Source organism: Amia ocellicauda, chromosome 6 (genome assembly GCF_036373705.1).
Source record: "Amia ocellicauda isolate fAmiCal2 chromosome 6, fAmiCal2.hap1, whole genome shotgun sequence".
In the NCBI taxonomy this organism is placed as follows: Eukaryota; Metazoa; Chordata; class Actinopteri; order Amiiformes; family Amiidae; genus Amia; species Amia ocellicauda.
In genome coordinates, this window is record NC_089855.1 from 5,237,173 (window position 1) to 5,263,592 (window position 26,420).

General features: G+C 46.1%; 3 protein-coding genes across 11 annotated transcripts; 1 reads left to right on the forward strand and 2 right to left on the reverse strand.

The window, feature by feature from the left end:
• Nucleotides 1-1,106: 1,106 nt before the first annotated feature.
• Nucleotides 1,107-7,423, reverse strand: zrsr2 (zinc finger (CCCH type), RNA-binding motif and serine/arginine rich 2). The gene is made up of 11 exons (XM_066705882.1): nt 7,320-7,423; nt 7,000-7,079; nt 6,754-6,835; nt 6,467-6,575; nt 6,115-6,201; nt 5,023-5,061; nt 4,657-4,772; nt 4,120-4,333; nt 2,722-2,777; nt 2,242-2,351; nt 1,107-2,137 (listed from the first exon to the last, which is right to left on the reverse strand). The coding sequence occupies exons 1-11, from the start codon at nt 7,358-7,360 to the stop codon at nt 1,302-1,304; spliced, it is 1,770 nt and encodes a 589-aa protein (XP_066561979.1). The 5' UTR covers nt 7,361-7,423; the 3' UTR covers nt 1,107-1,301.
• Nucleotides 7,424-8,319: 896 nt separating this feature from the next.
• rbbp7 (RB binding protein 7, chromatin remodeling factor) lies at nt 8,320-14,727 on the forward strand. 4 transcript variants are annotated; one of them, XM_066705891.1, is made up of 12 exons: nt 8,320-8,524; nt 9,160-9,304; nt 9,682-9,827; nt 10,843-11,019; nt 11,639-11,754; nt 11,914-12,074; nt 12,171-12,297; nt 12,746-12,823; nt 13,170-13,246; nt 13,577-13,634; nt 13,710-13,820; nt 14,094-14,727. In XM_066705891.1, the coding sequence occupies exons 1-12, from the start codon at nt 8,509-8,511 to the stop codon at nt 14,160-14,162; spliced, it is 1,281 nt and encodes a 426-aa protein (XP_066561988.1). In that variant the 5' UTR covers nt 8,320-8,508; the 3' UTR covers nt 14,163-14,727. The 4 variants fall into 4 exon arrangements, with proteins under 4 accessions (XP_066561988.1, XP_066561987.1, XP_066561990.1 ...); XM_066705890.1 differs by having other exon boundaries at nt 12,746-12,822; nt 13,166-13,246; XM_066705893.1 differs by having other exon boundaries at nt 10,846-11,019.
• Nucleotides 14,728-18,061: 3,334 nt separating this feature from the next.
• Nucleotides 18,062-24,501, reverse strand: txlng (taxilin gamma). Of its 6 annotated transcripts, XM_066705889.1 has the most exons (10): nt 24,362-24,501; nt 22,105-22,345; nt 21,818-21,909; nt 21,495-21,665; nt 21,192-21,386; nt 20,976-21,095; nt 20,488-20,562; nt 20,188-20,280; nt 19,860-19,955; nt 18,062-18,421 (listed from the first exon to the last, which is right to left on the reverse strand). In XM_066705889.1, exons 1-10 carry the CDS (start codon nt 24,410-24,412, stop codon nt 18,164-18,166), a joined length of 1,392 nt encoding a protein of 463 aa, XP_066561986.1. In that variant the 5' UTR covers nt 24,413-24,501; the 3' UTR covers nt 18,062-18,163. The 6 variants fall into 6 exon arrangements, with proteins under 6 accessions (XP_066561986.1, XP_066561980.1, XP_066561985.1 ...); XM_066705883.1 differs by having other exon boundaries at nt 20,976-21,386; XM_066705888.1 differs by lacking the exon at nt 24,362-24,501 and adding an exon at nt 24,137-24,336 and having other exon boundaries at nt 20,976-21,386.
• Nucleotides 24,502-26,420: the final 1,919 nt, after the last annotated feature.

Consider the following 26,420-nt stretch of genomic DNA (forward strand, 5'->3'; position numbering starts at 1 on the left):
CTGCGGAGATTTTTATTATAGGCCTGAATAACTTTAAACAGACAACAACAATAAAACCTTGTGTGCATGTCCGAGAGGTATTTCCTTCATTTCTGTAGGTCACCCCCCCGCCCCCACGTGATTTCATCCATTTGTACGTGCACTTGGCATCACTACCATGTCTGTCCCACAGTGAAAGGTGTTGTGTTTTGTACCATTGTCTCTGTGAACCGGTGTTGCGGTGTTTGGTGTTCAAAGGAAATAAATTTGTATACACCAGCTGGGCTTCATGTCATTTTCCCCGGACTCCACGTGTGCACAAGAATACATACCGACACAGCGGATACCACCAGAGCAACGACAGGCTTTCATGGCATCTTGTGTGGGTAAGTGCTGGAGTGTTAGAAACTGTTGCGTTAGAATTGATCGGAAGACTCAAGACCGCTTCATAATCCTCGGGAAACTCAAACAGAACAGCGTTATAAAGTTGCTCCCACACTAAATCTAAATTCACACACACTGATAAATGCTGCCGATGTTTCTCAGTTACTAAAAAGCAGCGTGAAAATAAGTTAAATAAAATAATGGATATTGAGTGCGGAGATAGATGGCATCCAAGCAAAGGATACTGTAAAAACAAAAAAGTTTTTAAAGTATCCTTTGCTTGGATGCCATCTATCTTCTGTAATTAATGGTATATTGCTATAATTTGCACTTAATCATGATCAGGTCATATTAGTCAACTGTTCAGAAAGAGACTAAGGTTTTGGGAAACAGCCTGTCTGTTCAATTGCTGCAGTGGCAGCTTTAACCCGCTCCTGTGTAAAACACCGCCCAGATCAGAGACAGTTTCGAGCCTGAATCCAAGGGCATAAACCTTTCCTGTCATTTCTATGAAAGAGTTGAAACCTGAACACCTTTCACTCCTGGAACTGATTGTACAGGAAACACCTTCACTGGTTGAGTGAAGTACACCCCTCCCCCGGCGTGTCATGTGACTTGAGCAGTTTGTTCTTAAATAACCAGTGAGGTGTCATTATTATTATCCAGACTGCTTTACTGGAGATGAAGTTGGGTGTGTGACTGAATAAACTGAGGGAACCTGGCGTTTAAAATGTAAACACAAGAAAAAGAAAAAAACTTTATTTACAAATATCACAGGAAATAATTCATTTCTATACAGATTTTGTTTTTACAACACAGTTGCTTGATCTGACAGTCGTGACACATTTAGGATGTGAAGCACTGAGATACAACTCTGCAGCCACTGTTCAGTCCCTGTTGCATCTGCCACACACACCCCACCCCCACTCTGATTACCTTTATGAAGTTGCAGGGCCGCTTCCCGTTCCTTCCTCTCCCTGCTCATCCGGCACACTGTCTTCCTGGAGGGCCTCCTGGGCCGCAGGCGTCTCGCTGTCCTGGGGGGCTGTCTCACCCTCTCCTTCTGAGTTTTTCCCTGAATCTGCCGACGAGCTCCCACTTGGTGACCTGCTCCTGCTCTTCTTCCTATTCTTCTTTTTCTTCTTCTTCTTCCCCTTCTTTTTCTTGCTCTTCTTTACGTGTTTGTGGCCAGGGCTCTTGCTCTTGGAGTGCTTGTCCCTCGCTCGCTCTGGGCTTCCGCCACTCCCGCTCCTCTTCGCTCGCCTCAGAGACGGCTCTCCGGCACGGGACGCCCCCTCCCCGCTGGGGCTCCTGGATCCCGACTTCCGCACGGAGGGCCGTGACTTGGACTCCGCGTGCAAGCCCCTCCGCCTGGCTCTCTCTCTGCTCCGGGAGCGGGATGGGCTCCTGCCCTTGGACCGGTGCCGCTCCCTGCTGTGCGACCTCCTGCGCTCCCTGCTCCGGGATCTCCGCCTCCTGCTCCTCTCGGGGCTGCTGGAGCACTGGCGCCGTCTCCTCTCCCGGCTCCTGCTCCGGTACCCGCTGCGGCGCCGGTCCGACTCCCCGTTGCGCCGGTGGGAGCCGTCGGGGCTGCGGCTGTACCGTCTCCGGGACCGGTCCCTACGCTCCGAAAAGCGCCCGGTGAACTGGCTGCCCCGGTCAGGGGACATGTGCAGGTCCCGGTCCGCCTCCCAGAACTGGTTCCCGGGGTTCCTGTACACGTGCAGGAAGTTGCAGTGCTTGCCCCTCGGACACTTGTGCCTGTCGAAGAGGCCTGAGAAAAGGACAGAAGCATTTTTTGGAGTTGCTGTTGTTCTGCAGCCTGGTGCATTATAGACACGCTACAGGCCGAGGTTATGGCTGTATTGGTCTGCTTACCACATATGGCCATCTTCCACCGAGTCACCGGGGAGAACTCGCACTGCAGCTGTTTCCCTGCATACCAGCGGCCATTAAACTGCATGAAGGCCTCCCTGCACTCATCCTCCCTGCACACAAACCACAGCACACACCCTGGTCACACACCTGCCACACTGGGGCGACACCAGCAACACACAGGGAGGATTTAAAAGCTCCAGAAATTCACAGTAAAGCCCCAATTTAATCAAAACATGCCTCATGAAAGAGCAGGACATACATCATTAGATCATATTTCTAATTCATTAATGAAAGTGTGTGCATTGATGTTCTTTTCTTAAAAACAGAAGTCTTTTCCTATAATCATTCACAAGCAGATGCCAAGTTTTATGATGAGAAGACTGGTTCTTACACACCAAAACACAGCACATTTCACTGGCACATGCACTCTCTTCCCCTGGCTTCACACACTGAATAGACCCCCTTCAGAGAGACACTTACGTTTCATACTGTACGTACACGTTTCCTCTCAAGTGGGGCTCAAAGTTGCAGCTCACCTGAAACGAAAGCCACCATGAATGTGCAGTGATATCCCCGGCACACCCAGGACTGTAGCTGTAGGTATTCAGGGTAATGTAAGTAGATGGATTATGAACTGGTTGATGTATAGGAAACAGAGGGTCGATTAGAGGAGTCACTTCTAACTGGAGTGAGGTTGTTAGTGGAGTTCCACAGGGATCAGTACTAGTACCTTTGCTTTTTCTAATCTATATTAATGATCTGGACTCTGGGATAGTTAGCAAACTTGTCAAATTTGCAGATGATACTAAAATAGGTGGCTCAGCAGATACAATCTCGGCAGCACAGGCTATTCAAAGTGAGTTAGATAACATTCAGTTGTGGGCGACACCTGGCAGATGAAATTCAATGTGGACAAGTGCAAGGTATTACATGCAGGTAACAAAAATGTCCACTATAACTACACTATGGGAGGAATAGAACTAGATGAAGTATCACATGAGAAAGACCTAGGAGTCTATGTGGACTCCTCACTTTCTCCATCCAAACAATGTGGGGAAGCAATAAAAAAGGCAAACACAATGCTAGGGTATATTGTCAAAAGTGTAGAATTGAGAACAAGGGCAGTGATGTTCAGACTGTACAATGCACTAGTTAGAGCTCATCTGGATACTGTGGACAGTTCTGGGCTCCACACTTCAAGAAAGATATCGCTGCTCTAGAGGCAGTTCAGAGGAGAGCAACCAGACTTATTCCAGGTCTGAAGGGAAAGTCCTACTGAGAGACTGAGGACCTGAACCTTTTCACCCTGGAACAGAGGAGACTACGTAGGGACTTGATACAAGTCTTCAAAATCATGAAAGACATCGACCACATCAAACCAGAGGAGCTTTTCCAGATCAGCAGGGACACTCGCACCCGGGGACACAAATGGAAATTGGGCTTCAAGGCATTCAAGACAGAAAACAGGAGACACTTCTTCACACAGAGAGGCGTCACAATCTGAACAAACTCCCCAGCGATGTGGCTGAAGAGACAATGTGGGAACATTCGAAAACAGACTGGATAGGATCCTTGATCACTTAGTTATTAATGGACACCAAACGAGCACGATGGGGCGAATGGGCTCCTCTCGATTGGACACTGTCTTATTAACATATTTGCCTAACAACAGTAACATCTTCCTTTCCGATAAGATTCCCAAAAGATAGATTTGTAATTTGTTTTATTAAAAAGAAGTCCGATAGAAATCATATTTACTACTATAAGGCAAAAAATAAATCCTCTCTCGGTTTTTGCAGGGCAGGGTTGGGGTCACTTCCAGTTTTTTTTTTTTTTTTTTTTTTTTTTTTTATGGATCGGCTCCAGCAGTGAGGTTACCTTGAACTGCAGCACCTTCCCCACGTTGCTGAACTCTGGGAGCACGTCTTCATAGAATTCCAGAAACTGCTGCTGCACCTCCTCCTCGCTGTACTCCAGGCTGGCGTCCGTGTCGTAGTCATCACGGCGACTCTGATCCATGCCGAAGTTCACAAACATGCCCCTGATCATCAGCGTGGTGCTGGCGGCCGGGTGGACGTGCTTCCGAGAGCATCTGGAGGGAACATGAACATCCACACTGAGCCTTCTCAAAGCATGTGAGTTTCACAGCAACATTTGGCCGATACATTGCGTTCAAACTGACGTACAGGGACTAATTGCTGTGCAGTCAATCATCACAGTACTTTCATTTATATCACCTGTAGAAACAAGGAAGTTAAGTAACTTGTTTAGGGTCAAACATGGTCAGTCACAGAGGTAATCAGACCATTACTTTACACACTAAACCACCTGGCCTCAATACATCCATCCATAAATAAACAAACAGGTTAACAATTCACCAAAGTCACACTGATAATAAACCAAGCAATGCCATACCTGTCTCCAAACCTGCAGGCTCCTGTCTTGATGAAGAAAGGACAGTTGGCCCTGTCTTTCTCTGTGCCATAATCCTGCGGGGCTTCAGGATTGTGCCACCTACCACCGTTCTCCAGCTGTCCCGCAACACACAAAGAAAATGAAACCCCAAAGTCAATTCTGTCATAAAATCTTGAGTCAGTGTCATCACAGTTATCACTCTGTTTAAAACACCGGCAGCATAAAAGCGGTTTGTGTGAAAGTGAGGTAAATCTGAAGTAGAATGAGGTGAACTAAAACTTTAAGCCACCTAAAAACAGGATGTTTACTTTTCCAGCACTAATGAAAAGTCTGTTACATTATAACACAGAGCAGCTTTATACATACCTGACTTTCAGCTTCGTCCAGCATTTTCTGTACTGCCTCCTATAAATGGTGCAAACACAGGACTGGTAAAAAGCCTGCAGTGAGCTAGGAGGTATCTGTCAACCTTTGTTAAGAACACATTTGTAGCAGACAGTCGGGGGATAAGTTACAATACATACATTTCTGTTATGCGGTGGAATATAAAATCTCATTATCGTATATATTCATTGGTCTGTGACAGACAATTGTATCAATGCCATACGACACACATTACAGACGAGACCCATAAAATAGAATCCCGTGTTTTAGAAACTAATATCTTGGCAACATCCCTCGCTTTATTTAAGCAAATTTAAAAAAATGATTGAATAACATGCAAAATCTCACAATGCCAGCATCCATTTTCAGAATATTTAATAAGGTTTTAGCATCATAAGCACCCACTGATTTGAATGTAAAAAACATTATCTTTCAAAAGAATTTCAGTACAGTTGCACAGTCTCAATCATCTAAATCTTTATCGTATGTGGTTTTCCCTTTGACTTTCAAATCACATCCCCAATCAGAATGCAATAAAGAGAAAACCGCATAATCAGGTTTGGGCATTTCAAATTCACACTCAAACACGTATTCACGGAAAAGACAGCATCATTATGAAGGTTGCTTCTTAAGCCGCTTTACCTAACATTATAACAAACAGTTTTGTTCCCGAAATCAATTATTTTTCTATGAAGACAAAAAAAAGATACATCCTCCTCCTGTGGAAGCAGGTGATCTGCAGTACTGTACCTTTTTGCGTGTTTCTCAGTTAAGGAAGATGAGGAATAAATTAACGAACAACTCATGAAATAAAGAATTTCAGGAAATACACAGGAAAGCATTCTGATATTCTTGTAATGTACCTTTGACGGCCACTCTTAAGTATGAAAACATTTATATAATCCACTGTTATTTTCATAAACATCACACTTTAAATAAGAAAAAAATAAAGATCTGGTATTTCATGCCTAAATTAAATTAATGACTGACTAGAAAAGGTGCTCCATTTCAGCCAGGGAACTAAATGAAAGAGGATATGTTGCTCTTTCTCTATCCTCCTAGAGCAGGAATCACCTCTCTGTCTCTCTTCTCCTGCTGTTTCTGCTCTAAGGCTTCCTGCTCCTTCTTCTGTTGTCCATCCCACTCTTCCTTTATTCTCCTCTGCAGAAAGAGAAAGAAAGATACAGGACAGGTTAACATTCATTTACAGAGTTCTCACATTAAAACAACATCCCGCTTTCCCCTGCAAATGCAATTCATTCTTTGATTTAAGGATGCCTCTCACAACTACAAAAAAGTAAATATATTAGTCATCTAATACTTTCTCTATATTCCCAGAACATTTAGTAGTAATGTTCAGTTACTGAGCAGCTTTCAGTGTCTCTCTTAAACCTCTACGCCACAGTGAGGAGTTTCTGAATTGTACCTCCTCTTCCTCCTTTTTCCTCATCGCTGCCTCTTCTCTCTCCCGGTTCTGCTGGAACTGCTCCTGAGCGATCCTCTCCCTCTCCAGCCATTCCAGGTGCAGTCGCTGCCTGCATACAGCACAGATCCCATTTAACCCCTCATAACTAATCACAGATCTATCAAGGTCTGTGAAATCAGCAGTAGGAGAAATTAGATGATATAGATCTGTATCACTGCACAGTAAATGCAGAAAACAAACACCACCTTTGAGATGCATCTCTGTGGAAAAAGACATAGGATACATACCTTTCTTCCTCGGCTTTCCTCTCCTCATCATCATCAGCAGCATCTTGCAAAGTCTCATCCTCTCCATCCTCTTCTGCTAACTCTGCAGGGACAGAAAGGGCAGGATTTCCTATGTGCTGCTTTGGGAAACCGCAGGCATGACATAGTATTGGTGGGAAGCGTGACACTTCTGTAGACACACAGTGCCCAAAAATGAAACCCTCTCTTCTGTTTCCTATCCATTAAAAACAAAAAGATAACCGATACCTGAATCTCTCAGCTTCGCCAATTCTTGTCGCTTCTTTTTTCTCCTCTCTTTCTTTAAGGCGGCTCGACGTTGCTTGTGGCTACACGGGGAGGGAAAGTCGTTGCCGTTATTTGTATGTGTGTGTATATTGTATCTGCATTCAAATATGTATGTAGCAGCAGTAAATAATGTGGCAACTGAACCACTTCACTAAAGCAATACGTGACGACCCAGATGGCTCTACGTGATTATTGTATCTGTGACTGATAACGCACCCCATTATTTATAGGACACTTGTGAATATGTGCTATAAAGCGCTTTATTTACAGTTCAAACATACCTCAATCCCGAATTTCCCTGCGCTACCACGGGCGCCGCCATTTTAAGTTCCGTGTCGTCACATCCGGCTACAGGTGACGACAGTTCCTGTATGAAGGTGTTCCAGTGAAATGTCCTCCGTGCGGCGCTTCTCGTTCTTTCGGTTCCTATAAGATAAAAAGTCAAAATATCTTACATGCAATAACTTTTATTTAACCTTCAGTCACGCTTCCCCACACAGATAAGGACCCTGATGATCCAACACTTACACAATAACCTTCATCTCCTTTCAGTTACAATTAAACAATTAATGTGTTTCTTTAAGAAGTTTGATTTATGAATGTAACATTGTTCTATACATCATGAATGTGACATCTTTGTTTTCATGTATAAAATAAAACATTATATCTGCAGCTTGTAGCATTCAAGTGAGTATGAATAATAAAACACATTTCTGACCAAAATTTTCTGATAATGAATCAACCGAACAATAGATGTATAATACCTTCTGTTTCGTTGTTACAAAAACTACACAAAAATGAAATATCAGGGTAATATTGACTGATTAATTAGTGGGGACAATCTTATGCATAATATTAAAACTAAATTCACTAACTTTATTATTAATACAATATTGTAGAGGAAGGGACCAGGATAAATGCCTATTGATGTTGCAAATTCTTACATATAGCTTATATATAAGTACACATTCAAGACCAACACCAACCCATCTCTGAGCAGGAAGAACTTGGCCAAGACATGAATGAATATACACTACTGCATGTCCACTATATTCAATTATATGCATTTAAAGTATATGCAAATAACACAGACGATGCAGTTACATTTAAGGACTGTAAAGATCAGCCCATCAAGTTCACCCTTAATATAGCATCCTTTCTGTTTACAATACAGTTCAAATCGCCTGCACTGTACATGGGCCTCAGTGACAGCTGTCAGCGCTTCGGCCATGGCGGAGCACCAGAGCGCATGCGCACAGCCGGGGTCTTGTGTCAGGCAGCGCGCAGGCGCACTGTCTCTCTCCGGCGGCTCTCGGCGCGGATTGCAAGAGAAACACGGGAAGCAGAAACAGATGGTCGGATTGAATCTGTGACTTCGCACATAAAGAGAGCGGGCGGAGTTGTTTTCCGTCGGCGCCGTGTTTTGACTGTCGAAACCGAAGCGTACTCGTCTCCACCGAGGACCGAGCAATGGCGGACAAAGAAGGTACAGTGCGGCCGCCGGGGCTGCTTTCCCGTCTCTGAGCGAAAACAACGGCAGCGTGGGCCGGGCAGCGGCGCTCAGAGCCGGCGGGCACAGGCCGGGCCGCAGCGCAGGGCCGGGAGCTCTCGCATTGCTCATCCGAGACAAATACCCAAATCCTACCATGCATAATACAGGAGCCCTCTCTGTACGCGATGCAAATAATGGCTGGGCTGTGCGATGCCACTTCAGACCAGGTGCCGCACTTTTATAGATTATTTTATTTACTTGCACATAAAAGGCATTAGATTTGACCAGCTGCCTCCTGCAGCTCTAACTTTACACTAAATCTAATGGGCAGTAGAGCCAGATGGGTGAAATATCGAGATTATTGCGTTATCTGGGTTAGATATCAATGTGAACTCTAGTGTGTTTTTGTGCATATTAAAATCATGGCTTGGAACTGGGATTGATCATGGCTTTGACCATCCCTGCATGTGCTCGAGTGTGTCCAACGCCCATTCTGACACTAAAGACCAGAACCAGCAACTGGACTTCCCTCCATTTCATCAGCTGAGAAGAGCTCTTAGTGTGACAGTCACTTTTTGGGGGGGGCGGGGTTTAAAAGCAACTTTGTGACAGTTACTTTGTTCCTGCAGTGTATGACGATGCTGTGGAGGAGCGCGTCATCAACGAGGAGTACAAGATCTGGAAGAAGAACACGCCCTTCCTGTACGACCTGGTGATGACGCACGCCCTGGAGTGGCCGAGTCTCACCGTGCAGTGGCTCCCGGATGTGAACAGGTACGGCACGGCCGGGGCCAGAGCTCGCACCTCTGTCTCGCCTGTCCGTGGTGTGGCTACAGTGCGGTGCTCGGATGCACGGGGGAAAACATGTTTCCTTTCCTTTAAATGACTCGCATATTGCTGTGCTTGAGAGGACAGTGGATTTCCAAACGGGAATCTTCACAGCCTCTTAAAATAAGTCTAATGAGACCAATCTCTGATACCGGGCCTCCTGTCTTCTACAGGACGTCTGTAGCCGAATGGCATCTCAGAATAATCTGATATATTACACACAGATAGAGAGAGACAATGTAACCAGAATTCAATATTGGGTTGTCGTCCTGAGAGTTGGTAGTCCTGCTGTTTTGAGGTGAGTTTTGCTATTGTGTGTGCAGGCCAGAAGGGAAGGACTACGCCATCCACAGGCTGGTGCTGGGAACGCACACTTCGGACGAGCAGAACCACCTGGTCATCGCCAGCGTCCAGATCCCCAACGACGACGCGCAGTTCGACACGTCCCACTACGACAGCGAGAAAGGAGGTGAGGGTCTGGGACACCGCAGAGGAATGATGTCCTGTGTATTTTCAGTGCACACATACATACTCGCACTATTGATGTATTTAAACTAGTTATTGGTGGGATGGACTTATTCTGTACTTTGTTCCGTAGCAGATAAGCGAGTTGTATCGTAGAATTCCATAGTTACTTCTTGTGTAATGCAGCTGGATTCATATTGTGGGATTTTATGTATTGTTAATAGATCTTGTGCTTGTGTTGAATTAGATTAAAATAATGGTGATTTAACCTCTTATGATACCATTTATTTATGTGTTATAATAAGTCATTTTTTAGTTAAACTGTTTTTTTCTGGGTTTTATTAATTCTGAAATGCAATTATTGTGTTTTCCTCCAATATCAGCAGGTAAGAAATGCGTCGAGTTCCCTGGCGTGGGACCGGGCGCTCCGGGGTCCCATAGCAGACCGTCCGACCACAGGCGTGGGAGTGTGCGTCTCGCTGAGGTAGTACTGGTCATTCTGGAGGGGACGGCCCACTTTCTAGAGATCCGCATTGCAGGGGAAGTGGCCGGTGCCCTCGACCCTTGATTGAGCATCGAGTGACGTGGGTTTTCGTGTGCGGCCTCGAAGTGGCTGTTCTTTTACCAGCAGGTGTTGCATTAAATAATTCAGCTGGTATCTCTGTGATGAGAAATATGTTCTACATGCAGCGGATTGTCATTTTGCACGCGTTATATATCGTTAAAGTCCTTTTTGTCATTGGATAGAACATCACTCGGGAGAAAGATTTTTTTTTTTGTACTTTGCCGTCCGTCTCCTGATAAGTTTGAGCAGTTTTCATTTTTTTATTTTTATTTTTTTATTTAAAATTGATGATTGATTTTCCTACTCTTTAGCAGTCGGACCGTTTCATATTAATTGAAGGAGGACGGATTAATTGAGCAGAGCAGTCACTCGGTTCTAAAGTGCCGACTAATGGAGGGGGCAGAAAATAAGGAAAGAAATTGCCTTAACTTTTTTTTTTCCTATCTCTCTCTCTCAGAATTTGGAGGGTTTGGGTCGGTGAGCGGGAAGATCGAGATCGAAATCAAGATCAACCACGAGGGGGAGGTGAACCGGGCCAGGTACATGCCGCAGAACCCCTGTGTCATCGCCACTAAGACGCCCACTTCGGACGTGCTGGTGTTCGACTACACCAAACACCCCTCCAAACCAGGCGAGTGTCAGATTACATCTTATCCGGTCACCGCCTTTAATGCACCCCATTGCCTGGTTTGACTCACGGTTACACAGCGGCTGCCCGGGCTTGCGCTGTGTGTACTTGAGTGGTAAATGTCATCAGACAGGCAGAAAGCGGGGATTGGAGCTGTGTTGTATCTGCAGCGTGTCGCAGCCTGTAGACTGTATTGAGAGAGAGAGCAGAATAAAGACCCGGAGGCGCTGGGACGTGATTTCCCAGGCTGCTGCTGCTGCACATGTTCAACATCTTATGGAAATCTGTTCTTTGTGGGCTTTGGTGAATGAGTTTGGACTTTTCCCCTGCTATGTTTTCCTTTCTGTGCTTTACTTCTTTTTATTGGTATGATTATGCATTGCTCTTTGACTGGAGTGTCAAGCTCTCGGCCTTGGCTATAAGCATTTGTTTGGCCCCGATGGACGCTAGAATAAGAGAGTACTGGAGGTTTCCCTTGTTAAGGGCTGGAGAAAATGTGGAAGGTTTACAGAGTCTTACTTTAGTGAGGGGTGAGGTACAAGAAGGAAAAGTGGGCAACTCTGGGGATAGGCTACAGAAAGCCTGGTTAAATGTGTGCGCTTCCTTCCTGTTGCTGCTGCAGACCCCAGCGGAGAGTGCAGCCCCGACCTGCGTCTGAGAGGACACCAGAAAGAGGGTTATGGTCTGTCCTGGAACCCCAACCTGAGCGGAAACCTGCTGAGTGCCTCCGACGACCACGTGAGTGCCCGTCGGGAGCTTTGAAAGACGGGCCACTTCTGCCCTCCACGGGGGCAGTTTTAACTCTTAGGGCAGCTTCCCAACGCTGTGCTTTTCGTTGACCTCTAAAGTTGTTTTTTTGTTGTTTTTTTTTCTCCTTGTTGGTGCTTCTTCCCCTAGACGATCTGTCTGTGGGACATCAGCGCCGGGCCGAAGGAGGGAAAGATCGTAGACGCCAAGACCATCTTCACCGGCCACACCGCGGTGGTGGAGGACGTGTCGTGGCACCTGCTCCACGAGTCTCTGTTCGGCTCCGTGGCTGATGACCAGAAGCTGATGATGTGAGCGCCGGCGGGCTTTCGTCCTGGTGTCAACCTGTTTTTGCTTCTTGCTCAATTGCCAAGTGTAACTGTATGTGTGTGTGTGTCTTTCCCAAGCTGGGACACGCGGTCAAACAACACGTCCAAGCCCAGTCACTCGGTGGACGCCCACACTGCGGAGGTCAACTGCCTGTCCTTCAACCCCTACAGCGAGTTCATCCTGGCCACCGGATCTGCTGATAAGGTTCACGCTCCCTGACAAGCCTTCACTCGTCACTCCTAGCCCAGCAGGGCGAGCGGTCAGAGCCTCGTTCACTCAGGATTAGGGGCAGCACAGAGTAAAACTAAGATGGGCGTCCCCGCCTCAGGGTCAAGCCAGCACAGACAAATGCAGGGAAAGTGAACGGCACCCATCCCTTCGATCGGTCTTTTTCATGTAGTCATGGTCTCGAACAAGCGGTTTTGTTTCATGTAGAATAACCTTGATTTTTTTTTTTTAAGAGGTTTTTTTCCTTTCAATCTTGTATATTTCCAAAACAGTTAAACTAAAACCAGGCAGTAAAGGAGAGAAATAGTGGCTTGTTTTGGTTCACTTCCCTTTCCAATGAAATCGGTGAAGTATTGAGCTGCAGGCCACGAGATTGAGAAGTGAGTGTGCGCTCTGCTGGTGCTGACGGTCTCTCCTTTCGCAGACTGTGGCCCTGTGGGATCTGAGGAACCTGAAACTGAAACTCCACTCCTTCGAGTCGCACAAGGACGAGATCTTCCAGGTAATACTCAATAGAAAGGGTGGCACAGAGAGAGTGCGACACACGCACCGGCTTCCTGTCGCCCACAAAGCGCTTCTGTATAAACGCAGCAAGAAGATCCCTGTAACACCAGAAGAGAGATTATTTTATTATCTAAAATGTCTTACCGTTTCTTCAAAATGCTTTAACCTGTAATAGTGATGTTTAACTTGGACATAAAGTGAGGTGTATGTCAGTGTAGTGTAGTGATGTGACAATTGTTTTAGTTCTAGATATATGTATGGCGACTAAGCTTTATTGACCATCACAAGTTTTGGCTGGGCTCTGCTTTATTGCACTGACAGTGAATTACTGACTTCATTGGCAGGTGCAATGGTCCCCTCATAACGAAACCATCCTGGCTTCAAGTGGCACAGACAGAAGACTGAATGTCTGGGATTTGAGGTAAAGAACAACAAAAAATAAAGCCTCTTAAACTCCTCGAACACATCTTTCAGATTATATGTACATTTGAATCTACAGCGTGTTGTGTCGTTGTTTGAAGTGACTCGTGTTTATTTTAAAAATGTCACTAGTGTCATTGCTGTGAAGAGAAATTATCTCTGGCCACTGGTTTGCAGCTGCATTCCCCGAAACTGAAAGTCCTCCATTTAAAACGGACGAGGGACATATATGTGACCGCGTGACTGCTGTCCCGCCCGTCAGTCTGAAAGGGTAGGTGAGGGAGCGTTGTCTGAGGAAGAAACATTAACCTCCACCATCTTGTCGCTGCAGTAAAATTGGAGAGGAGCAGTCGGCTGAGGACGCAGAGGATGGGCCTCCTGAGCTCCTGGTAAGTACGGATCCGGCGAGAGGAGGCCCACGGTTGTGCTTTTTCCGCCTGGTGAATACATTTCTCTCTTCGCAGTTCATTCACGGAGGACACACGGCGAAGATCTCCGACTTCTCCTGGAACCCCAACGAGCCGTGGGTGATTTGCTCCGTCTCTGAGGACAACATCATGCAAGTGTGGCAGATGGTGAGTGTGAGGACAAGCCGAACCTTCACAGGCCGCCTCAGTACCATAACGGATCTCAGTGTCGTAGATTAGCACTAGTCTCGGACTCCCTGATGGTGTTGTAGGCAGAATGGTGCAAGACTAGTGCTAATCAAGGTCTGAGAAAAAGCTGCTGCTGCTGCTTTTAAAACCATTCAAACTGAAAGCACTTCTGTCTGAGGGCTTAAGGAATGGAAATGGAACAGCTCCTGCGTTGGGCCGGTCGGTGAAAGTGTTTTGTTGTGCTTCTCCCAGGCCGAGAACATCTACAACGACGAAGAGCCCGACACCCCGGCCTCCGAGCTGGAAGGTCAGGGATCATAACGGCTGCCGCGCCCCTGGCCGGGTGGCAGCCAGCGCCAGGGAGAGCCGCAGCTCTGGCCTCTCCACCCGGCCCTCCGTGTAGATACACCGGCCTCCTCTCCATGCTCCAGCGTTAGGGTGTAGCTCATCAAAGCGGTCCCCATTATATTTTTCTATCGGAAGCGGCAGTTTGACACTGGCGTGGCCCGTGCCTCCAGGCAGCGGAGTCGGTACGGACGTGGTTTTTTTGTTGTTGTGAGGAAAAAATAAATAAAAAAATACTTTTGTGAATTTCAAATAGCGATGGAAAGCATTGAATCACACATCATGGCAGTAATGCTTTTTCATTTTCCAAAGATGTATTACCACACCAGCGCATTTTGCCATATTACCCTTATTTAAGAGCGCGTTTGACGCCGGGCCCGGCTGCCACGACTCCAGCCCTGTCCACAGGGAGAGAGGTGGCAGTGAACTCTTCTGGCATGGTAACCTTAAATTCCCTCTTTACTTTGTACTTTTTTTTTTGTTCCATTTTGTGCAAAATATGGTATAAAATGCAATAAACTTTTTGTATTAACTTTTAAAACGTCAAAGCTTTGATTTTCTTCCACTGGGAAATACGCCGAAGGAGTTCAGTAATATGGAGTGGTAAGTGTTCAGAGATTATAGTTTTATAGAAAGTAAGTTTTAATACTCTTAGGGTACCTTTTACTGTCAGCATTTTTAGATTGTTTCTATAAAACACTGGTCATAGAAATGAGTTCATAGCTGTAACTTGTATCATTTGAAATCCTAAAAGTGCATTCATGAAAGTAAAAGAAAATAATCAGTAAACACCAGTTTAATTGGCTCTGTACAGAATAGAAGTTGACACGTTCACAATCTTGGAAAAAAAACTACAAAATGTTTTATTGAAAAGCAAGACAGGACTATCAGAACATCTTACAATCTCTCTTGATGGGACTTGGGCTTTAACTTTAGAAAATAAAGCTTTTTTTCTTCTTGTGAAAAGCATAAAGTTGGTTTCTGCCTCATTTTCTTTCACAGTTAGTCTCATATACAACCTGTAGAGGTAGATTTCTTGCATAACCTGAGAGTCAAACTGTGGCGTTGCCAAAACGGAGGAAAGTAAAGACACTGAAAACAGTCGAAGCATTACAGCGCGGATGTCAGTACCGTGGATAAACGCACAGCCGCCTCTGTACACACAAAAGAGCTTTCTGATTAAGTACATCACAGCATAACATTTAAAAACAATTTCACACGTAAAGCAGGACAGGTTCTACATAGAAATACAAAAATAAATTGCAACAACATGATGGCAAGACTTTTTTCTTGTACAGGTTGGATAATAACTTGTATTTATGAGTTACAACAGAAGTATAGAGGCCACAGTGAAGCTCAGTGAGCACTCGGCTCTTCTGCAGCCGTTTAAGGAGTCCTTTACATTCACATTATTCATTAAAATCAAAATATTGCTTCCAGAACCACGGTGATAATATTGTTGGCTGTCTGTGTGTTATAAAGCCACCTCTGAAATTGGTTTCATGTCACTCAGACCATCCTTTGTTATTTTTATGCATTGATAAACTTTTTTTTTTTATGTCTCACTCATCCTTACATATTTAATACATGTTACTCAATAAACATGTATAATTTACTCCAATTCCACGTGTTTCTTTCATTTTCTACAAGCATGGGAAATTCAGGTTTAAAGGTCCTGTTCAAAATAAAACATCACATTCTTTAGACTCTGATGGAACTCTGAAAATAATTTAATCTTTCTAGATAAATATAGGCAGTAAAGTTTGTTAAACTGGCAAAAACACTTTTTTTTGTTTGTTTTTAAGAGTGAAATCAGAAGTGTTTTCATAACACACTTGACTGTCTGGATGTTATAATACACACATTTCAGTAGCTGAATGCCAGGCTGAGGATCAAGCTGTAGGAAGAAGTCCCTGTGTAATGCTCTGGAAAAAATATCATATATATATATAAGAAATGCTGGTGCTCGGAGCAAGAGGAATTATTTGACAGTATGTCTTGCATGAATTCAGCTTGGTTCTTACATACCTTCTATTGCACACAACACACTTTAAATCTATTCTGCAGTAGTAGGTGAGAGTTTCAAGGGCTTCTTTCTTTCTTCTTCTCACTTAACACTGCTTACTTTGGCCGTTAAACACTTCTAAAATGACTTGTGTTGCCTACACTTGTTTGCTACATTACTGGTAAAAGCTCACTGAAGATTGATTCCCGTTTCATGCCGTGCATAAATAATAAAGGAATCTAAAGTCATCTTTCTGTACAGACACCAGAGTGGATGCTGTAGTCTAAAAGCATGACTTGGAATAAAGATCTTTAGAATCTGCATGAAAATAGATTTATTTGTGTTACTCTACCGTTCTCTCTGTTCTCAAATGCATCCTTTTCACGACAAACACAGTGGCGTCTAAATGCTGGCAATTTAACCGCCCAAAAATATAATGCCACGTTAGTCCCATTTCAAAAACAATGAAGATTCAGAATGAAAAGGCTGTGGCAGCTTTTGCATGAAGATTACCCTGTTCAAAAATGTATCTAAATTGAGAAAGTGGGGTGCAAGGATCTTGGAAGAATTCCTGTTGAACCCCACATCGGAGGAGTCAGCAGAACGCAGCTGTGATCCCAGCCCTGAGGAGATTGGTGTGGTTATAAACCCTGTATTACCAGTTCGGTTTTTTGACTGGTTATGAGGATGTATGACTACCGACCAAGTCATTTTGTGCCTCTTCTGTACGGATATTGTCCAGAATATGACTATTGTCTTTTGAAAAGCAAGGAAAGATACATTCATCAGTCCAGTGTTCCCTGTCATTGGAATCTCTATTGTAAAGTGTTTTTTAAGCACAATAATGGTGCGGTAATGCAAATATATATATAGAATAATGTGCATTATTGATAAAGGTAAAAAGGTAAATCAGATTCTGTACTTCCAGAAACTGAACTTTTATCGATCAGTCATACAATGTAGGTGCTGTACATAAGCAGCCACTAAATCCGGCTCAAATGTACTTGAATGTCAGGAAGTTCCTAAAAATAAAAGCACCTGCCTGAGGCCCATGAACAGTTTAAAGTCTGTGTGACTGTCTTTTCAGAGGACAGCAGCTTCTCCACACTGTTAGCACAACCGATCGGGTCAAGAAGCCACATTTTGGAAAGAACATTAATGGGGAATGTTTTAAAGTGACTCTGAACTATATTCTGTTAAATTTTAAAGGGAATGTCGTTGAGAAAATGTTTCATGGCGCTGTCGGAGGCTTCAGAGGGTTTTAGTCAATATCGGAATGAGACCATAGTCATCCCAGCTGTCTTGCAGGGATCCAATTTAATCAATTGTGCTGCTTGAACAACGACGAACTGGATCAAGAAAGTGTGGGGCGAAATACAACCTCTCCATTTCCTGTGCCGAGGAAGGAAATGTTTCCGTTGACAAGACAGTGGTGCGACAAGTCAACGAAGCTCGTAACAGTCCAGTAAAGATCCTGAAAGTCGACGTCTTCGCAGCTTTTGCCTGGGAGAGGTTTCCGTACGAAGCTTTGCAAACCAAGCTGCTAATCTCATAAAACTCATCCACTTGTGCGAAAGAGGAACGAATCTTAAGAAATATAGCCCTATGCATCAGTCCGTTTCTTAAAAAATAGTTTAGATTTCTCTGAAATGTTACATCTGTACACTTGTTTCAGCCAGGATGGCCATATCGGAAGGGAAAGTTAATAAAGAATGAGGCAGACGTGCGCAAAACATTGTGAGAAACAAACTATATATAAAGTAGTCGACTCCAGAGCTGCCGAGTCACAGTTTGAACCACATTAAATTTCCTAAGAAAATACAGGTGTGGTAGAAAATGAAGTAAGAAATCCTCACCACAAAGCCAATAATTACCAATAAGAGCAAATTATAATTACTACTACTATTATTAATTTTATTATTACACAAAAATATATACCTCGAGAGAGAGAGAGACACACACACACCCTGGCTCAGTTGACGGTGGTCTCTGCGGGGCCGGGGGGCGGTTGCAGGCCCACCAGCTCTGTGTCGGACCCCACGGCCTCCTCGCCCCCGGGCTGCTCCCCAGGCTGCTCCCCGGGGGGCCCCGTCCCCTCGGACACTTTGCCCTGCAGCAGATCCATCTTCTTGTTCAGGTCGTTGCGCTCCCTCTGCAGAGCCCGGCACAGCTTCTCCAGCCGCTCCAGCTTCCCCTGGAGAGCCTTGTAGTCCTCGTCCCGCACCGTTTTCTGCAGGCACACACACAAACGCACTGCATCAGCACACCGCACAGGGCTCAGAGCGCAGTGCGTAGCGTGAATCGCGACACCGGACACAGTTTTCTCACCGTTTCGGGGATGGGTGATGTATAATTAAAGCTATGCCAATCTGTGGAACAACTCTGGACTTCAGAGGGTTATGCACTGCAGACGTCCAATTAAGACATTTGGTTGACCTGATTAAGTTTGTGATACCCGATTTCATTACAGATAAGAAGTTCGGTTTGTTTGGAAGAACGGTGCGTCTCTCTGGAAGCTGTAGGCATTCAGGGTAATGTAAGTAGATGGATTATGAACTGATTGCTGTATAGGAAACAGAGGGTCGATTAGAGGAGTCGCTTCTAACTGGAGTGAGGTTGTTAGCGGAGTTCCACAGGGATCAGTACTAGGGCCTGTGCTTTTTCTAATCTATATTAATGATCTGGACTCTGGGATACTTAGCAAACTTGTCAAATTTGCAGATGATACCAAAATAGGTGGCTCAGCAGATACAATCTCGGCAGCACAGGCTATTCAAAGGGACTTAGATAATATTCAGTTGTGGGCCGACACCCGGCAGATGAAATTCAATGTGGACGGTATTACATGCAGGTAATATAAATGTCCACTATAATTACACTATGGGAGGAACAGAACTAGATGAAGTAACGCATGAGAAAGTGAAGAGTCCACATAGACTCCTAGTCTTTCTCAATCCAAACAATGTGGGGAAGCAATAAAAAAGACAAACACAATGCTAGGGTATATTGTCAAAAGTGTAGAATTGAGAACAAGGGCAGTGATGTTCAGACTGTACAATGCACTAGTTAGAGCTCATCTGGATACTGTGGACAGTTCTGGGCTCCACACTTCAAGAAAGATATCGCTGCTCTAGAGGCAGTTCAGAGGAGAGCAACCAGACTTATTCCAGGTCTGAAGGGAATGTCCTACTGAGAGACTGAGGACCTGAACCTTTTCACCCTGGAACAGAGGAGACTACGTAGGGACTTGATACAAGTCTTCAAAATCATGAAAGGCATCGACCACATCAAACCAGAGGAGCTTTTCCAGATCAGCAGGGACACACGCACCCGGGGACACAAATGGAAATTGGGCTTCAAGGCATTCAAGACAGAAAACAGGAGACACTTCTTCACACAGAGAGGCGTCACAATCTGGAATAAACTACCCAGCGATGTGGTAGAAGCTGAAAGTTTGGGAACATTTAAAAATAGACTGATCCAAAGATCCTATCCACTTAGATATTAATGGACACCAAACGAGCACGATGGATCGAATGGCCTCCTCTCGACTGTAAACTTTATGTTCTTAAGACTACTATGATTGAACCTTTTTTCTTTTGTATTATTAACCCCCATTGGCCACGCCCCCATTTCCCACTTAGCCCCGCCCCGCCCCTGCACCTCACCTCCTCGGCCATCTGCAGCAGGGCCTGGTTGTTGTTCTCCCACTTGGTGCGCCACACCGTCGTCTCCTTTTCCAGCTTCTTGATTTTTTTTGTCATCTGGGATGCAAAACCACAACATGGACAGGGATTCAGAGCAGGCACAACAGACGCGTCCCCTCATGATTACACGGGACGAAATGAAAAACTGGGAATTTCGGACTGTAGTGATTGATCATTCACTGAAAATTAAGATCTTTCATACAAAAAAAAAACCATACATCACACATTTTTCCTTATAAAATAAATGTTATGATGTGTACAAATCCAACATCCCATAATCCCCACTCACCTTCTCCATCTCCTGTCTGAACGTTGTAAACACCTCATTGCTCTTTGCCAGGGTGGTCTGGAATTCTTCAAACTTGTCCATATAGAGAGACAGCTGAAACACACGGCAGCACATACCGAGTCACTGGGTCATTCCGTGTAAAACCCCAGAACCACAAACGATACAATAAAAAACTCTGTTAGAATGTGTCAATCCAGTTTCCATGGCCTGTACTGAGCAGTCAAATCATGTTGCATTATTACAGAACGACTCATGTAGTGTTGTCCCGTCAGCGCACAGAGCGGGGGTGCGGGGGCGTACCTGCTGCTTCAGCTGGGACTCCTGCTCCTTCATCAGCTCACACTTGTGCCTCGACTCGGTCGCCTCCTTCAGCAGCTAAAGACGGGACGAGCTTCAGTTAGAGACACCCACTCAGTCAACCCCGGCGCGGCTGCGCTTTGTTTTTGTCCAGCTCATTTCTCCCGCAAGTCTTACGAGAATCGCGTTTCAGTACCTGCTACAGAAACTCAACTACAAAAGCCGAGAAACCCTTCTCTCTAGTAACCCAACTACAATTTGAATTCATGCGTTATTCGCAAAGGACCCGAGCTTTTAAGGCTCCGACTGAGCAGCGTATGAATCAGACCGCCGGCCCCTCGAGGACTGGAAGGGTTTTAAACGAATGAAACCCTAACCCCGCAAGGTGCGATGCAGGCACAATCAGATACAAAGACAGCTTGTGTGTGTAGGCAAGGTTCACTCAATAAGGGATCGTCAATTGAACTGTGGCATGATGTGGCCGGACTCACGAAGTCTCTCTCGCGCTGGTGCTTCTCCTCCACCTCCCTCATGAGCTCGGTGGTCCTCTGCAGCTTAGCGTCCACCAGCTGCTGCTGCAGCTCCTTGTGCTTGAACACCTTGTCGATGTGCTGAGGGAAAATCGGGCAGGTTAGACTCCGCACGGTCCCGCCCCTCGGCCCCCAATCCCCACCCTGGAAGCCCCCAGATCTCGGCCCCGCTCTCACCTCCTCCCTCAGCTCGTACTGCGCGATCAGTTTCTTCACCTTCTCGGCCAGCTCCATGTTCTCCTGCCGCAGCTTGGTGTTGTGGACATTGTGCTGCTCCATCTGGGCCTCGATCTCGTTCAGCGTCATCTGGAAGTGGGCCGTGGCCTCCTTGCGCCGCTCCTCGTACTCGCGGGAGCGCTGCATGTTCTCCTCCTGTGGCGGGGAGGAACTCTTCTAACCGCTTGTCTTTTTATTTTACAGATGATTACGATTGTGCTTTAGTTCACGGACAGGCTCCCGCCTCGGCCCCCCGACTCCTACCTTGAGGGTCTTGTTGTGGCGCTGCAGCTCCCGGCACAGGCTCTCCAGCTTGCTGCGCGCCAGGATGGCCTTGCTGTGCTCGCTCTGCAGGTGGACCTTCTCCTTGACGATCTGGGACTGCTTCTTCTGCATCACCTTCATCTGCTTCTGCATGCTGCGGCTCTCCTCCAGCTGCCAGAACCCCGCACACACAACCACACACACGATACGAAGGATTAAAAGAAAGAAAAACAGTCAGTCATCCAGGTATTTTCATAACTGGCTCTGGAGCGGCGTGACGTGACTTCGCAGCGTGGCTCGTGAACCCCCACACCAACACTTACGAGATCGGCGTATTTCTTGCACAGCGCGGCGAGCTTCTCCTCGGGGGTGGCTAGCGTGTTCAAGGCCTGCATCAGCAGCAGCACCTCTTTCCCTGCAGAGGAACAACACCATCTGTCAATCGATTGAGACGTCACCCCCCTGCCACGCCTCGCTTCCAACACAGCGCTACGAGCCACATGCGCAAAAGCAAGACGTCCGCCCGAGAAAACAAACCGTCTAACTTTCCACGCACTCATTCATCTACCTGCATTTAAAATACACCCCACCCCGTTCTCCCGGACTCTACCTAGGCCCTTCTTCTCTTTGCTCTTGTCAGTGTCGGGGTCCTGCTCGCCATCGGGGGGCTCTATGCGGCAGTCCTCGCGCCCGGGGGTCTCCCCTCTGCAGGCCGGGTCGGGCTCCCCGAGGACAACCAGGGCGTCCTTACAGGGCCCGTCCAGCTCAGGCAGAGAGGCGCTCAAGTGCAGCCCCCGCGTCGCCACATCCAGTCCGCACACCGCCACCGTCTCCATGGTCTGGCTCCCAAACTGGCCAAGGGGGGGGAAGGAGAAGGTGAGAGAGAGAGAGAGAGGGAGAGAGAGAGAGAGAGAGAGATTACTCAGAGCTCCAAAAACAAAATTCTAAAGAATCGCAAACACAACATATGATCACAGGAGGAACTGCTAATTTTGCACCACAGCTTGAGGGAGGGGGCGGGTGTGACGTATAGTTATCCATGACTTCACATTCATAAATTTACATCTGAATGTGAAGACAAGGGGTGAAAAGAACAGGGTACATTTTATCCTCCATCTCGTGTGGTTCTCAGTGAAATAAAGGGAATAAATGATGACCGTGATACAATCAAAACAAGCCAGAGCTTACCATGTGTGGAGTTACTCTTACTATGGTTAAGCATCCATGAGCCTCCATTCTTTAATTCATATATCCCAATCATCGGATTTGCATAAAAAAGGGCCAAATAGAAACACACTGATTTATTGTATGATGTATGAGGACTTTGTTATAACTTTTCAGCTCATCTCTAACTTTCTGTCCATTTACTTTCCATTTAGAAATAGACTGACATAACTTTCTCTTGGTTACTTGAAGCATTAATCAAAATAAGAAAACACTACGCCGCTTCAGATGTTTAAGACCACTGGTTTGCCTGTGGAGACCTGCACCAGCAGGCATAAGGTTACGAGTAAAACAAGACCTGCTATGTGTTGCTGCATATTTTGAGCTGGCCTCCAATTACACACAACTACACTGGGAAAAGTTGAGCTTAACTTTCACACACACGGGCAAGAGACTTCATTCAGGATGTGACCTTAGTTTTCACTTCACACAGACCCACAAAGGGAAAATCAGTTTTACGGTTGTGCCCAACAGGTATCTTTAACCTCCTTCAGCAGATTCAAGTCACGGGTCTTTATTTACACCAAACAAACTTATCCAACAACACCGACTGACTGCGCGAAAGAAAGCCATGCATGGTTGGCGGAAAAGCGTCTATTTTAAACGTATTTCACATACTTTCAAGGTTACAGACTTACACATTGGGGAAATTCATGTTATATATACATATATACACACACACACACATTATTCGTAGCGGTTGAAGCTCACGTTTAGCCCATGAACTCCCTACTCAACAGAAGTGCGGTGTCATTTCAAGGCAGAGAAAGCAATGCGATGTGTGGAGATCTTGTGCCCGCAATCCGGGTCCTTTTGCAAAAGAAAAACTTCAGACTTTTTTGTGGTAGGCTTTGAGGGGAGGCAGAGCGCACTAGGGTCCAGGGGAACCGAACCGAACTGCACCACGTGTTTCACTGCTACGTCAACATGGGGACCCCGGACAGGGGGCTTCCGGGTGGATGATGGCAAGGGGGCTATGGACACGGCAGCGTTCAAAATGTGTAATTGTCAATGCCAGTAACCCAAATAAAACTAGACACGCCAAGCAGAACAAATACATTTTAAAACCATGCAACACTGCAACGTTGATAAAGGCACCCCCTCCCCCAGTGCGTGTAGTAACGTTTAATTAGTGCCGTCGTCTGGAAATTATAAATGGAACGAGCGCGCTGAGCACAATGTAGCCGCGGCTCGTTTCATGCTGCTCATTATTACGCAACACAGTAGCGGCGCAGCGGAAAAACAAAACAAGAACAGCTGCGAACATCCAACCCGCACCGACCTTTACACTGCCCGTCCGCCTGCGCACACACGCACACGCACACACACACACACACACACACACACACACACACACACACACTGTTGCAAAGTGTCTCTCTGTGGAAACACTACTGAAGCCGCTGTTTCAATCTCACACTCAGCGCCACTTTCCCTCGCACAACCACAGCACGTCCATCCCGCACGGGTCCCGGACCGCAGCGTCAACCTGCTGCGGGAAACACACGCATTTCCTGCTTCCCAGCGCCGGTGTGTCCCGGGCCCCGTTTAACTCTCCTCCCGCTGTGCCCCCCACCCGTGTCGAGCTATGGCGTTACACTGAGCCCTGGACAACCGGGGGCAGCGGGCAGCGGGCAGCGTACCTGGCCGTTTTCCGTGTTTAAATCGACCCTGGCTTCTGAGTGCGTCGCCATGATGTGACGAAATCAAGAAGGGGAAACAAATCGAGATGAGAGGGGCGGGGCTTCGGCCGGCGCTGAGACACAATGTTGCTGCTGCTGCTCCACTCGGGCCTGTGGGCATCCGCGACCAGGACGCACAGGTGATCCTGCGCTGGGGCATGGCGGTTAGGTGAAATGTGTAACTCTGTCCTGGTTGCAGTAACACTTATTATTCCACACGCTCTCCCCGAGCACGAAAAGGGACTGCATTGGACTGGATGATATCTGGAGTTTATGAGTTGGGATTGATTTAAAACGTGGCTTGCGTTTTTGATGACACTGGACGTCTATGTTGTGAGTTAGACAATCCTACCAGGAGCAGGGTGCGTGCTACTATCTTCCCCACTTCCTCGGCTGACTAGTTGTTGTAATGATTGATGCATCACCTTATTATTTAGTGTTTTAAAGGGCACCTCAAAACATGCTGATCAACCTTCCCCAAAAAGGACAAAAACTTACCCAATGGCTGGAACAAAATCCAAATATTGCTTCCTGCCCTGCTTTCCCCGACAGCACCTGTAGGTCCTACTGTGCAGGACTGTTAGCCTTTGCTTTGCCGTGTTAAGTGGTCCAGGTCTTGGTTCTGTTCATGCCCACAATCCAGCTGCAAGGCTCTGTGATGCGTCACTTCACTTGCTGCAGCTGGTGTCTGCTGTGCGGTATTTGTGCTTTGCCGGTTGTGTTGTTTGCACACAGTGCACATTTCCTTTCCATTGTGACTTTGTACGCTTTCCCGAAGTCTCCATTGTGTCATGCGAGTGACCTTGGATGCATACCGTAATAATATTCTAACCAAAAAAATACACGGGACGTATTTTTGATAGATCATGAGCTTTTATTTTCCCTGTAGTGTCCTAGGTTTATAAGTTGTTTAAGAAGCCTAATAAGAACACAAGAGATGTGGAATCAATTTACACTATAGATTTAGAGAAGGTATGTACACCGATCAGCCATAACATCATGACCACTGACAGGTGAAGTGAATGACACTGATAATCTCGTTATCATGGCACCTGTCAGTGGGTGGGATATATTAGGCAGCAGGTGAACATTTTGTCCTCAAACTTGATGTATTAGAAGCAGGAAAAATGGGTCTGCAGTGGTCAGTACCTATCAAAAGTGGTCCAAGGAAGGAAGGATCCAACAGACGAGCTACTGTAGCTCAAATTGCTGAAAAAGTGAATGCTGGTTCTGATAGAAAGGTGTCAGAACACACAGTGCATCGCAGTTTGTTGCGTATGGGGCTGCGTAGCCACAGACCAGTCAGGGTGCCCATGCTGACCCCTGTCCACTGCCGAAAGCGCCTACAATGGGCATGTATCAGAACTGGACCACGGGGCAATGGAAGAAGGTGGCCTGGTCTGATGAATCACGAGTTCAAGGTGTTGACTTGGCCTCCAAATTCCCCAGATCTCAATCCAATCGAGCATCTGTGGGATGTGCTGGACAAACAAGTCCGATCCATGGAGGCTGCACCTCGGACTTAAAGGATCTGCTGCTAACGTCTTGGTGCCAGATACCACAGCACACCTTCAGAGGTCTAGTGGAGTCCATGCCTCGACGGGTCAGGGCTGTTTTGGCGGCAAATATTACACCTACACCTACACAATATTAGGCAGGTGGTCATAATGTTATGGCTGATCAGTGTAGACACAATGACCAAATAAAAAAAAGCCAGACTGGTGCCAACAGGGGCCAAACTTAATGAACACATTTTCTTAAGTTACTGTACCAGTGGTTATGAATAAATATACAAGTTTTTCATGAAAATTAACTGATGCTCAAAGCCAGATAAGTGGCATATGGAGGTATTGTAGAATATTTAGAGTGGTTATTTTATCTATGGTACTGTATGTGCTTTTTATCTGGTACATTATAGTTGTATATCGACAGAATAGGAAAATCCCCTTCTGGTGTGAGTGCCGAGGTGTCCTGGCAGGAACCGGCTCATGCATCCACTGTTCCCAGGACTGCGGTTATA

Bases quoted from the DNA above. Each gene is read 5' to 3' on its own strand.
- rbbp7 (XM_066705890.1), top strand. The intron at 9,828-10,842 runs GTGAGGGTCTGG...ATCTCTCTCTCT, and splicing joins CTACGACAGCGAGAAAGGAG to CAGAATTTGGAGGGTTTGGG. The intron at 11,020-11,638 runs GCGAGTGTCAGA...TTGCTGCTGCAG, and splicing joins CAAACACCCCTCCAAACCAG to ACCCCAGCGGAGAGTGCAGC.
- zrsr2 (XM_066705882.1), bottom strand. From the start codon at position 7,360: ATGGCGGCGCCCGTGGTAGCGCAGGGAAATTCGGGATTGAG. The intron at 4,773-5,022 runs GTATGTATAAAG...GTTGCGGGACAG, and splicing joins TGGACGAAGCTGAAAGTCAG to CTGGAGAACGGTGGTAGGTG. The intron at 2,138-2,241 runs GTAAGCAGACCA...TCCTTTTCTCAG, and splicing joins GTGGAAGATGGCCATATGTG to GCCTCTTCGACAGGCACAAG.
- txlng (XM_066705883.1), bottom strand. From the start codon at position 24,412: ATGGCGACGCACTCAGAAGCCAGGGTCGATTTAAACACGGAAAACGGC. The intron at 22,346-24,361 runs GTACGCTGCCCG...CCCCTTGGCCAG, and splicing joins TAAACACGGAAAACGGCCAG to TTTGGGAGCCAGACCATGGA. The intron at 20,281-20,487 runs GTACGCCCCCGC...CGTGTGTTTCAG, and splicing joins AGTCCCAGCTGAAGCAGCAG to CTGTCTCTCTATATGGACAA.